Raw genomic sequence first — 12,503 nt, 5'->3', positions numbered from 1 at the left:
CCCCAAATCCCAAGACTGGGGCCTGGGCTCATCAGACATTTATCAGGGAACGTGTCCTGCTCAGTGAAACCTGTAAGCCCACCCCCCAATACGCATGCTCACTGCTAAATTCTATCCATGTACTACTGTACTCACACATTATGTACATCGTAAAGTATAAATAACCAAACTAGATATTTTAAAGGATGCAGTTCTTAAATAAACATAAATAGGACTTCTAACCGTCTCTGCCCAGGGCTCTCCCTCCTCACCTCCTGGGTGTACACCTGAGCTCCGGCCCCACCACTCAGGTCCAGGGTAGAGTCCTCCCCATAGCTGCTCAAGAATGTGGACTCTAAATTCATCCAGAGATTGGGGACAGCCCACAAGGGGCAACTCCAACGATATCATGCCATAATGCAGACATTTCCGGAAGGACAACTCGTAACCACCATTTGTACAAGGCCCAATTTCCCTGTGAACACATCCATTCAAGAGAGCAAATGAGTTCGAAGTTGCTTAGCGAGCCTAGAATTAGAACAAATGGGATTGGCGTCTGTAGGGATCTTTCATCAAACTACAACAACAGCTTAAACTGCCCTTCTCCTCTCTGGGGGTGTTTCTGTCTGAATAACCAGCGCTGGACCCTAAATAAATACTGACATATTTTACTTGTAGCTTTCCGTTTTCTGGAATCATTTTAGACAACTGTCCTTCTGTGAATATATCACCACCTCAGAAAATAAGAATGCACTTAATTCGATTGCAACTTTAAAATGTTACTTACATTCATGTCGTAGGAATACAGCCTAAAGAGACGAAATTGCTCAGCTTCAGGGGAAGTTTGGCTGGGACCTGGATCCTTGCAAGCTCCTAGGTTGGTTACATACACACACACACACACACACACACACACACACTCTCACACACACACTCACAGACACACACACACACGCACACGCACACTCATACACTCACACACACACACACTCACACACAAACACACTCACGATGAGCTGAGTCCCTCTGGTCACAGAGACTTGGCTTCGTTCCCCCCTAGAACTCTGACTGGTGAGAGGGTCACAACCTCCTCCTTTTGGTTCAGGTTTTATTTCAAAAGACCTTTATTTCAGCCAGCTGCTGAGGGGAGACTGAACACCTCTGACTGTATATTAAGCCAGATCTTGAGCCAGATAGAGGACTCAGCCCTGAGACAACAACAAATTAAATAGTTAAGTTAAGGTTCTTTTCAGGTGTTATTTAACCAACGTCATCTAGTATTCTTCTTCCCAAGAGAAAACTGGTCTATTTTTCTCCTGCTGAAAAAAGATGATCTTGCCATTTAAAAAAAATAAAAATAAAAATAAATAAATAAACATATGGCTTAAAACTGTATGAAGACTTTTAATAGATTCCCCTACCGCCACTGTTTTTACTTTAATGAAGACATTTAGAAACATAGTTTGTGCTGACTTACTGGTAATATATTGCCATTCACTTATCTAGATATCACTATATCCTTCATGTCTGTAAGAACAAAACAAATAACATTAATTAAATAAGAGAGTATTTTAATATCTCATAACATAGCAGTATTCTATATTTAATTTAAAATTGTGGCTTAAGCACAGCAGTACCAACACAAAGTTAATTTTATTTAAGAACAGTAGTTGGACTTAATATAGCACAGGTGCATAATTTGCATAAAAGAAAGGAAAAAATGTGATGTATAGAAACTGATAGGCTGAACTTAGTTGATTAATCGTGCCCTTTGAAGGAAAGATATAGCAAAAATCAGTTCTTTTAAAAAAAAAATTCATGTATTTTCGGTGTCACAAGAAAAGTTTCCCCAGACAACTTGCTGTTCTAGTAGGACTTTATTCCGGGATTCATGATTTGGGCAGCATCCACTCTAGCAGCCAAAAAAGAGCTCTGAGCTGTTCAGTGTAAGAGATTTTTATAGACACAAGTGAGCAGGATCAGGAAAGGTGGACTGGGCATTTGCTGGTTGATTAGAGCTGGGTTACTTTCCCTCCGCGAAGCAAAGGGACAGTTGGGAGCTGGGTCAGGTAACTTGTGCTGAGCAGGCAAGCGCCAACTGGTTGACCTGGGTCGTCTTCTTCTGGGGGAGCTGAGCACAGAAACTTACTAGTTAAGCTTCGCTTTGCTGATGTGGGGCTTAGTTAGCATAAGCGACTCCATCTTCAGCCAACTCTGGTGACTTCAACATCGGTTTAATATTAAAGATAAAGGCTTTAGTCCTGGTTTTAAAGCATGTCTACATAGTTTAGTCCATAGCTATGATGCTAAACGGACTCAGAAATGTGCACATTAGAAAGGAATTTCTCCCCTGGAGATGAAGTGGAGAGTCAGCTCTTGGTCTCATTTAAATGTTTGGGTCCATCTGTTCCAATGGAATGTGAGTCGTCCAGTGTGGTGTTTTTATTTTGTCTTGTGAACCGCTTTTCTCCTGGGGACACTGGCTACTGTCGGACAAGGAGTGAAAAGGAGAAGTGGATGCACTCACGTCTTCTTCATGAGCTCAGGGTTGGAGGCTGATTGAGAGCCCAGAGGTGGGCTTAGCTCAGAACCGCCCAACCCCCCAAGACTCCCCATGGGTCACCGTGTCACCTGCAGTCCCAGGGAGGACTAGGTTGAGAGGAGACGCTGCCTTTACAGCCACTCACCTTTGGGGGGTGGGAGCACGAGGGGCGGGGAAATAACTGGCCTGGCCATCCTGCATTTTTCTCATCTCCTCGTATCCACAAAGCTTCTGTGCTTCCCGCTTGTACTCTGACAGCACTACACCCCGTTTCTGAGCAGCTGCTGACGTGATTCCAAGGCCACGGTGCAGGAGAACACCAGAGACCTCTCGTTCCTCTTATGTCCCTCTGGGTCCAGCCCACAAGCTTCGTGCACCAACCAAAGCTGCCAGTACACATGCAGGAGATCAAAACAGCCACCATACACAGTGACACCAGGGGCTTCTCTCCAATTTCTCCTCCACGGGCACCTACTCCCTGGAGTCCCTCAAAACTACTTTTGTCAGAACCTCAGCTATCAATCTCTAATGAAATATCGTATATACATATACACATATAACTCTTGGGAAGTCACAGGTCGGCTTGTGGGGATTGGGGTGACGTTGCTCCGGAGGGTGAGAAGAAACAAGGGCTGTAGCCAAAGGGAGTCTGTTGAAAGTCAAGAAATGGATATCTTTTATGTTATTACCACAATCAACGTGTAAACGACCCCGTGTTTTTCTTCTTCCCACAGGGAATTATTGGAATGCTGCGTCTTTCCCTAACCCGTCATCCTACCTGCACTTCTCTACTTTCCAAGGGGAAACCAGTGCTGACATTTCTTTCTACTTCAAAACATTAATCCCCCGAGGAGTGTTTCTGGAAAATCTGGGGAACACGGATTTCATCAAACTCGAACTGAAATGTGAGTCTAAGTTCTTTGTTAACGTGTAAAGAGCCGCTCTTGTCACTCAGGCTGGTCTTAGCTCTGGTTGTATAGCTTCACTGGATTCAACCATAAGTGGTGCTGAAAGGTCAGTATGCAAACTTAAGAAGGACCCGTGTGCCCTTTGATTGCTCCCAAGGAATCAGGGACATGTGGAGATGTGAAAGCAATGCTTCTCAAGGAAGCAAGAGAAAGAACCAAGTGCCTAACAGTAAGGGGGAAGACAATAGAGAACGAGAAGGAAGGAAGGAAGGCGTCATCAGTGAACCGCCCTAGCATGGGAGAGGAAGGCACGCTTAATGTTTCTTTGTGTGTGTGTTTAATTTTCCAAGGAGTCAGGGTTAAGAGTAGACAGGGGATCGTGTAAAGCGATCAGGAATAAGGCGTAAGAGAGTGAGGGAGTAACACAGAGGCAAAGAGGAATCATAAAAATTAACGTCTGTAGGAGTTAATGAAGCAGCATGGAAAACACTGTTGAGTGATATGATGAAACTTGGTGTCTGCAGCTTTCCTGAAGAGACACCCCACCCCCACACACCCTCTAGAGATGTGTGTTCTGAATTTATTTAGCCAAGGATGCAGACACCAACAGAATGAGAGCGAGAGCAAATGCTGCTGCCTAGCTCAGCTCAGCTGGCCTTGGTCCCGAAGACCCTCAACACACGGTCATGTGGTTTGGGGGAAGGCGGGGGTTCTCGGGATCTGAGACGTGCTCGTCAAATCTGGGCCCTTTTCTCCTCGGGGATGAAGTTCAGCTTTAGGAATGTACAGTCCACAGACTTGCAGGTTTGGTGAACATTTACAAACTCTGCGGGCTGTTCCAACGAAGACAGAATCAGGAAGACAACAAACACAACCATGAGGGGAAACCAGTCAGTGTCCCTGTGTCCCTCCATGAAATCTCAGCGTCCACTCCCCGTCCCAAGAAGCCTTCCTCCTCCTAGTCTGTGCCCTTCAGCTGAGGGCTTCCGTCACGGGTCTGGTCCCAAAAGTCCCTCCTGCGGTCTTTTTCTCTTTTTCTCATTTTAATTATACATTGTGATCTTTAAAAAAGGGACTCTCAAAGAGATGTCTTTCTGGTGAGCTCCTGTAGGATCTTGTGTGTGTGTGAAATGGTGGAGTGGGATTGTGGAAAGTGCGCAGACTCGGGAGTTGGCGTTGTCAGGGTGAGTCCCAGTCCTGGGGCAAATGGCTTCATGTCTTTGAATCCCAACTTCCTAATCCATAAAATAGGGGTGGTAATTTCCGGGGGTTGTTACGATGATAGAATGTAGATGTTCATGAATTATTTACTTCAGTGAAGTAAGTGTTATAATGTGTCATCTTTTGGAGGACACTCATTGCCTATCTAATCTGAGCCAGATCTGACTGAAAAGGAGACAGGATATTCTAGCCCTAGAATTAAAAATAAATAAGTAAATAAATAGAAATCTCTCCTTTCGTGAATTATGGATTGGGATTATTTAAAAGGGATTTTTACTGTCCCAAGTTAAAAGTAATTGAATCAAACTATCCTGTGACTTCCACGTGAGTTGGATTATATTTTAGGAATATCTCATGGCAAATACAGAAAGTTGACAATTCCGTGTTTGAGTCATTCTGTAAGTTCCTACAAAATCACTTGCATCCCACCTGCCCTTGCTTTATGTCCCCTGGTTTTGTAAATCCCTGTCTGCGTCGGAAAGAAGACAAACCACGTGTGTCAAGGGCGGTGCTTCTGCCTGTGTGTCACGCGCCGTTGGTGGCCCTGTGAATGAGAGACGTCCACAGGGCCCTGTCCTCAGCAGCCCCGCTCAGCTCCTGTCGCGGAGCTCTTTTCTGTCACACAGTTTACTTTGGGTAAAGAAGTGGGGTACGTTCAAGGCACAGATTAGAGGCTGGCCTCTCCTTGGAGTGCTCCAGACCTTCTAATAATTACTAAGGGTGAGAATACCTTTTTAGGATCCCCAAAGGGCAGAGAGGGCAAACATCCATCGTTATGTGGCATCTCCATCGACGTCCAAAGGAGCCTGTGCTCCGAGCAAAAAGGCAGGTGTCTGTATTTGAGAGAAACTTCTTCAAAGTAAACAAGAAGCGATGCTTTCATGAGGAACGTGGAGGGAAAATGGCCCTGACTGAGGCTTGCCCGTGTCCCATTTGTCACTGTTCTCCTGTCAGACTCTCGTCTGCAGGATGCAGGGGGCAGCGCGGAGAGATGGAGAAATCTCAGTCCTGCTTCTCTCTCATGCCGAGGGGTCCCTCTGCGGACGTAATTATTTTCACAGCAACAACTGGCTACCGGGAGGGGGCTCAGGAAAGACGGTGCCTCCTGTCAGACCTTTTCACTGTCTCTACTTCCTGTTTTCCCTTTAACTTGTTAGGCCCTCTGATCTCTTTCCGATAGGCATTCAAATTTTGTTTCTCTGCGTGTGTCTCAAAGGACTTTTGTCACAGTTCATGCCTACCTGTTGGTTTCCAGAATAACATTTCTGTTAATTAACTGTATTGCACCTTTCTGTCGGAAGTGGAAGATGCTTGACAGTAAGAACAGTGCGTCTGGTTACACGAAGTTAATGAGATGCCATCAACATCTTCCTGCACAAGTGAAAAAAACACACACGGTAAAATTAGAGCGATCTTCCTCATTAGCATACTTTCAGGTGAAATTTTAAGCCTGTATTTCACTTATTTACTGTCTATATGTGTTCATTTACTCAGTGAGTACTTACTGAATACCTACCGTGTCCCAAGCGACGTGCTAGGTACTGAGGGAACGTGGTTAAATCGCGCATGGTTTCTTTCCCTCAAAGACCATTCTGACTGTTTTGGAAAACAGGCCAGTACCTCAGTGGTTATGATAAGAATGAGCAAACTCAGCTTCGTGCAGACTCACTACGTCTCAGACGCTGTTCAGGGCCTTTACGTAAATAATCTCCCTTACTCCCCTGACTACCCTTTGACGTGGACGCCACTGTTAACATCTCTGTTTCACCAGTGAGGCAACTGAGGCACAGAGTGAGTGAGGTGCCTGGCCCAGGCAGTGGCAGAGCTGGTGTTTGACCCCAAACATTTTGTGTCTGTCCCAGAGTCGTTTCTGTTGACGCTAAACCGCACTGCCTCCCAGGACAGACGTTGGCCAAGAGCCCCAGCGGGAGCGAGGCAGGGGTATCAAACCTGATGGAGGGACAGGGGTGACTCCCAGGAAATGTAATGCTTTAATTAAATCTTGAGGGATGAGCAGGAGTCAGCAAGATAAAGAAGGCGGGGGGAGAAGAGGGATCAGGAAAGGAAAGACGTCACAGGAGGTGAGCACCAGTGAGTGAAGCATGGGCGATGAACCCAAGCACTCAGGAGGGAACCAGGGCTGCAGGGAGCCTGGCACACGGAGGACGGCTGAGTTCAAGGACAGGCAGGGGTCAGAGCATCACTACTCTGTGCCGGGGGACAGAGTCGGCCTGGCTTGACCCTGAAAATCATGGTGAGCAGGGGCATGATATGGTCAGATGTTCACCCACCAGGAAATGATGGAAAGCCAGACACGAGGCAGTGGGGGTCTGTGTTAAGTGTGACTGGCAAGCGAGAAGACAGCAGTGAAGGGTTATGGATATGAGACACACTTACAGGAGAGATTCTGCAGCTTCTAACAAGACGATCGTGAGAGTGCAGTGGCCGGGGACGTTTCTAGGATGGAGTCACGGTTTCTGATTTCTATGATTTGTAGAATGGCCACCTTGTGCTAAGGGGCATGGCATTCACGGGCAAAATGCAAACTACATTTCGGCTGGTTTGAGTTTAGTGGACGCGGGATATGGGAGTGTCTATCCAAGACGACACGTATGAGTCTGGAGACCAACAGAGAGCTCTGCATTAGAAACACAGTCTGAGAGTCATCTTCCCTTAGAAGCTCACCAGGAAATACGTACGTGGTGCCTTCAGCATGGATGAGGCTGCCCGAAACAAATGTGTGGAAGGAAACGAGAAAGGAAAGCACATAGCAGGGCCAGACAGAGGGAAAGGGACTTGTAGAAGACTGGCCGAGAAGTAGGAAGGCACCCCCAGGATCAAATGAAAGACCAAAAAGGGAATGTTTGATACTGCTAGAATCAGAGGTCACTAAAATAAGGATACAACGTGCCATCAGGTTTAAGATGTAGGTGTCATGTCAGAAAATAAGACAGTGTCTGGGGTGAGTGGAGGGGAATATGGAGATCAAGAGATCCTTAAGAGATAGATTTTATTCATTGTTCTTGTTGTAAATGTAGGGTCTCGGGCATGTGTATGTGCTAAAGGGAAAAATCTGGTAATGAAGAGAGACTGGTGACACATGAGGGAAAGGGACTGGCTGAAGGACTGAGGTCCCCAAGGGGGTGGCAATGAGTGAGACCCAGAATCAGAACATCTGAAGGGGCTGAGGAGCAGGCCAGAGTAAGGAGGAGAGCCTAAGCCATGGCCTGGCAGGTCCCCTTCCAAAGCCGAGACGATTTTTTTGGTGTGTTTTTTTGTTGTTGGTGGTGGTGTTTTTGTGTTTTTTGGCTTGTTTGTATTTTTGAGATGGCAGAGGAATATTGCTAAACAAAACTGACTCACAACCATAGGTAGTTATCTGTTTATCTTTTCAGAGTCACCCCTAAGGGAACGGCTTGATTTCTCGAGATCCCTTTTCTGACCAAGATGGTCAGAATCATGACCGTGGTCCCATCAACAGGCCAGCACCACGTGCTGAGCACCTGCTGTGTCAGAGGCAGTGGGGTGGAGCCTGGGGATTTAGGGGGAAGGCAAGAGAACCCAACACCCTTACCTAGTGAGGGAGACAAACACTTTAGTTCTAATGTGGATACGTAACTTTATTGAGAGTTATTCTAAGTGCCAGAAACTATTCTAAAGCTTTTCTAGATATTAACATTTTTACGTTTCATAACAATAAGTTTTATCCACATTTTACAGATAAGGAAACTGAGGCACACAGGTTACACAGCTGATTCTAGATGTGATGCTGATGATCGTGAAAATGTAATAAGTCCATTACAGTGACAGGCATAAGGCATTATAAACTCCCTGAGGAGAGGCACATAACCCACCCTGGGGATGAAGAAGAAGACGAGGTGCTACCTGAACTGGGGCATCCAGAAGCAAAGGAGTCAGCTAGATGAAGGAGGAGGAGGAAACAATTCTAGGAGGAGGGAACAATGCAAACAAAATTGTAAACAAAAGCATTGGAAGGGGGACGGGATGGGTGTTTGGGAAAGCGCAAGCATTTGGGATCGTCAGAGCATGAAATATGACCCAGGTCATGGGGATCTGCAGGCAGGGCTCAGATGTGATTCTAAACACGGGGCGCTCTAAGTATTTCAGCCACTCTTTATTGAGTACCTACTATGTGTGTGCCAAAGACTAAGACACAGTTCCAGCCTGAGGTGCACGCAACCCAGTGAAAGAGACTCATGTGTTTTGGATAAGATAAAATCAGTATTTGAGGCACAAGCAACATACTGTGGTTTCCCAGATGAGGCAACATTTACTTCTGAGAGTGGGAAGAGTTTTCTTAGAGGATACATCGTTTCCACCGATCCTCAGCACAAGTGGAAAGGAAAGCACAGGTCAGGCTCAGGCTGACAAAGGAAGAAATGACAGGGTCGCCGATGGCGTGGACACGAGGAAGGTGTGGCTGCGTCACACAGACACGGGGCACAGACGTGGGAGAGTGTGCACCGTGGTTTCCAGGGCCGGTCAGAGCCTGACACGTGGTGGGTGCCGGGTCAGCATCTGTTGAGTGAGGGAACTGAATGGATGTGGTGCTCAGCTCAATGCAGAATCGTGAAAACTGTCGGTGCAGAAGGAAATCACCACGAGTGCCAGACGATGATCAAAAGGATGACAAAGAACACAGTGAAAAGTGGAAGGCCAGAGGTCATGGTCGGAGAAAATTCGGATTTCAGGATTTCCCAAGAAAGCAGTTGGAAGAGTTATAAGAAGGTGTAAAGAGCACAGTGTGGCCGCGTGGGACCCTGGGTTGCATGAAAAGGCTGTGGAGAAAGTCAGGGAAGCAGAGGGCAGCAGTGGCTGGTCGCCCACATCACTGTTGGGGTCTCTAGTGGTGATGGCAAGGGGTAGAGTGGGTGGGAAGCCTGTGAGCAAATGCTGCAGTCCCGGGGCCACCAGGTGACAGGAGTAGAACAGGGACAGGGTCTGTCCCAGGAGGACGCATGCTGAATGAACCCTCTGGTGCCAGAGAACGGAACAAGAGCTGACAAGTGAAGGGTCCATCCAGCTGCCCTCCTGGCCCTCAGATACGGACCACTGGGGAAAGGGATTTTTCTTGGGGCGGGGGGAGGTTGTTTTTTTATTTTTTTCTGGGTGTGCCAATCTGTGTTTATTGAATAACGTACATCCAGGACACGGTGAATGATTCCACATCAAGGCAGCCATAGGTGTACCCCCTTTCCAGTGAAAAACCATGCCTTCCCACCTCTAAACAATAACGATAAAAGGCACAGGATATAAACATGCCACAAGGGCTGGCTCCCCAGGACCATAAATTATAGTGAGGGGGGAGGGGCAGGAGAAAGAAAGTGGGTGAGGTGCAAGCGGACCCAATCTGGCCTGCACTCTGCCAGAGGGGAGCCCCTGCTGTGTGCACGCCCCAATCTGCACTGAGTCCCTGCCCACCTCTGGCCCAACCAGCAGGAGAGAGTGAGAAGCATAAGGTGGGCAGCCTCTCTTAGCCTCCCAGCAGGTTCTGGAGTCCCAAGCAGGCCTCAGGCCCCAGAGAAATGACCTCAGGGGAGACACCAAGCCAGGAAATCCAGAAAAGTGGGACAGCTCTTCTTCTCAGGACCCATAAGGCAGGGGCCTTCTCCCTAGTGCCCACCCCAAAAGGGGCTTGTTCTTTGGGGAGGTGCTGGGGGCTGGGCCCTACCACCCTGGCTGATTTTTAGATCAAGAATTAGGAATAAAAGTAGACCACGGAGGTAGAAATTGGGGGTCAGGGAGGACGGAGAGCCCCAATGGTTAGGTTTCCCTTAAGGTGAACAATAACGGAGGAGGGAAGTGTTTGCAAGTGTTTGATAGTAAATAGTGAACCTAGCATTTTTATTTTTGTTTTTCAATTTAAAAGAGATTTCAGAAGACACAGTGGGAAATTCTTGAAGGGGCCGTTCAGTGACTAGAAAACATTTCGGGAGAGTGACCCGAGACTGTCATAATATTTTAGCATAAGCTTTCGTGTTTATCAAGTCTGAGCTCTTTCAGACACCAGGATGACGCGGAGAAAATACTTGCATTTAGCGGGCATATCGCCACAAAAATGTGGAGTCAGCTGTCTCATGTCCTGCGAATCTTAAGAAAGGATATTAAGGGGAAAACTTTTATTTTCCAACACGCAGCCTTCTGTCACACACATACTCGAGAAAGACACAGAAGAAAACATTCTGCAACATATAGAAACTGATGAATCAGAAGAAATAAATTATTGGCAATCTATCTTCCACAATTTCAGAATTGAAAAAACGTTTTATATTAAAAGAGCTTCACTTGCATAGACAGAAGGAATATCCACTCGACTGGCCTCTCGTGCCTTTGGAGTGTTACTGAGGGTGTTTTATGTGTTACATGCACGCTGAGTTTTTATTAACACAAATCAGGTGCCAGCGCCAGATTTTTCATTTCACTTACCCACGCCCACTTATGTTATCTACATAGATTTAGGAAGAATTTTTAATTTTCTACTCCTTTGCAAGTCTAACTGTGAGTTCAATTTGTGCTTAGGTTTGGGATCAAAAGGACTATTCTTACTTGGTGATTCCAGTCCATGAGAAAAATTTAAAAATACCTCCTCCAAAAAACAAAAAACAAAACAACAAAAAAAACTTAAAAACCTAAATAGCAACACTATTGTGATTTTTTAAAAATTTCTCCAGCTTCTGATTTAAACTTTTAAATTTCAGAGAAATTGAAAAACAAGTTCAGAGATGTAAATTAAAGATGAAATTTGTGCTGTATTAGAGCTATGTAATGTATTAGCTGTGAGCCTTTTATTAAGTGTTAAAAGATATACAAATAATTGGTATATAATAAATGAATTTACCCAGATTTCTTTGCTAATTTTACTGAGGGACACTTATTTGAGTATATGGCATAGTTATCCTAGAGTTAGAAGGACAGACTTTAGAGTACGATGTCCTCCTAATAAGAGAACTTGCCCAAGTTACCTTAGATGTTATTGATTCAACCATGTCTGCTGAATATGGAAATTTCTAGAAGAAGTTGGGAATTCCTCTTATGCTGGCCATACAGAATCACCTCTCTGTACAGAGCTGTAGTCCTGCTTCCTCCACACTCCAGAGGCACCTTGAGAAGACCAGCCTCCTACTGAAATCCAGCCCACACAAGAGATTCTTTTTTTAATGAATCTTGATTTAAAATTTAAAACAGAAGTCTTTCATTTTCCTAAAAGTGACAAATTTCCACAAGATAATTAATTAGGTGCAGTGCCTAGAAAATAATAGGCATTCTCATTAGAGAGTGTCTTCACACAGTGTTTGAACACAGTATATGTTGTGTGTCATTAGTATAGAGAAATACTAAACTTCCAGAGTTATTTTTTCTTTTATATATATATATATGTATGTGTATATATGTATATGTATATATACATATGTGTATATTTATTAAATATATATATATATACACACACATACATACTGAGTTTTTATTAATACAAATCAGGTGTGAGCACCAGATTTTTCCTTTCAATTATCCAAGGTCATTTACAATCAATGTTAGGTCAATAGAAAAATACAAGGGATGGAATTTTTCTTTTATCTCATCTTCTCTGATTCTAATGTTTTCTGCATTATTTATTGAGTGTGGTAGGCCGCCACAAAATTTTTCCCTTCAAAATGATGGCATGTGTAAGTGTCAAAAAGAGCAACTTCTAGACTCAGCATGCCTACGGCCAGCTGGAAGACAGTGGGCAAACTATGAGAGAAGAGATTACAGAGGCTTGAAGTCCTGCATTCTGACCTGGGACAGCAGCGGGAGAAGGAACGGGCTATTGTTACTCAGTAATAACACATGGA

The 12,503-nt window shown here is 45.3% G+C and overlaps 1 protein-coding gene across 1 annotated transcript in view; it reads left to right on the top strand.

The window, feature by feature from the left end:
• CNTNAP2 (contactin associated protein 2) overlaps positions 1–12,503 on the top strand; it is a 1,530,550-nt gene that overhangs the window by 1,340,016 nt on the left and 178,031 nt on the right. Inside the window, exon 16 of the mRNA XM_033098968.1 lies at positions 3,256–3,426. Coding sequence (XP_032954859.1) covers positions 3,256–3,426 — 171 coding nt within the window. The remainder of the gene's footprint in view (positions 1–3,255; positions 3,427–12,503) is intronic.

The sequence above is a fragment of the Rhinolophus ferrumequinum genome, chromosome 26 (assembly GCF_004115265.2).
Source record: "Rhinolophus ferrumequinum isolate MPI-CBG mRhiFer1 chromosome 26, mRhiFer1_v1.p, whole genome shotgun sequence".
NCBI classification, from domain to species: Eukaryota; Metazoa; Chordata; class Mammalia; order Chiroptera; family Rhinolophidae; genus Rhinolophus; species Rhinolophus ferrumequinum.
Note: the sequence above shows the minus strand (reverse complement) of the source record. Positions and strands in the feature narration are given on the sequence as shown.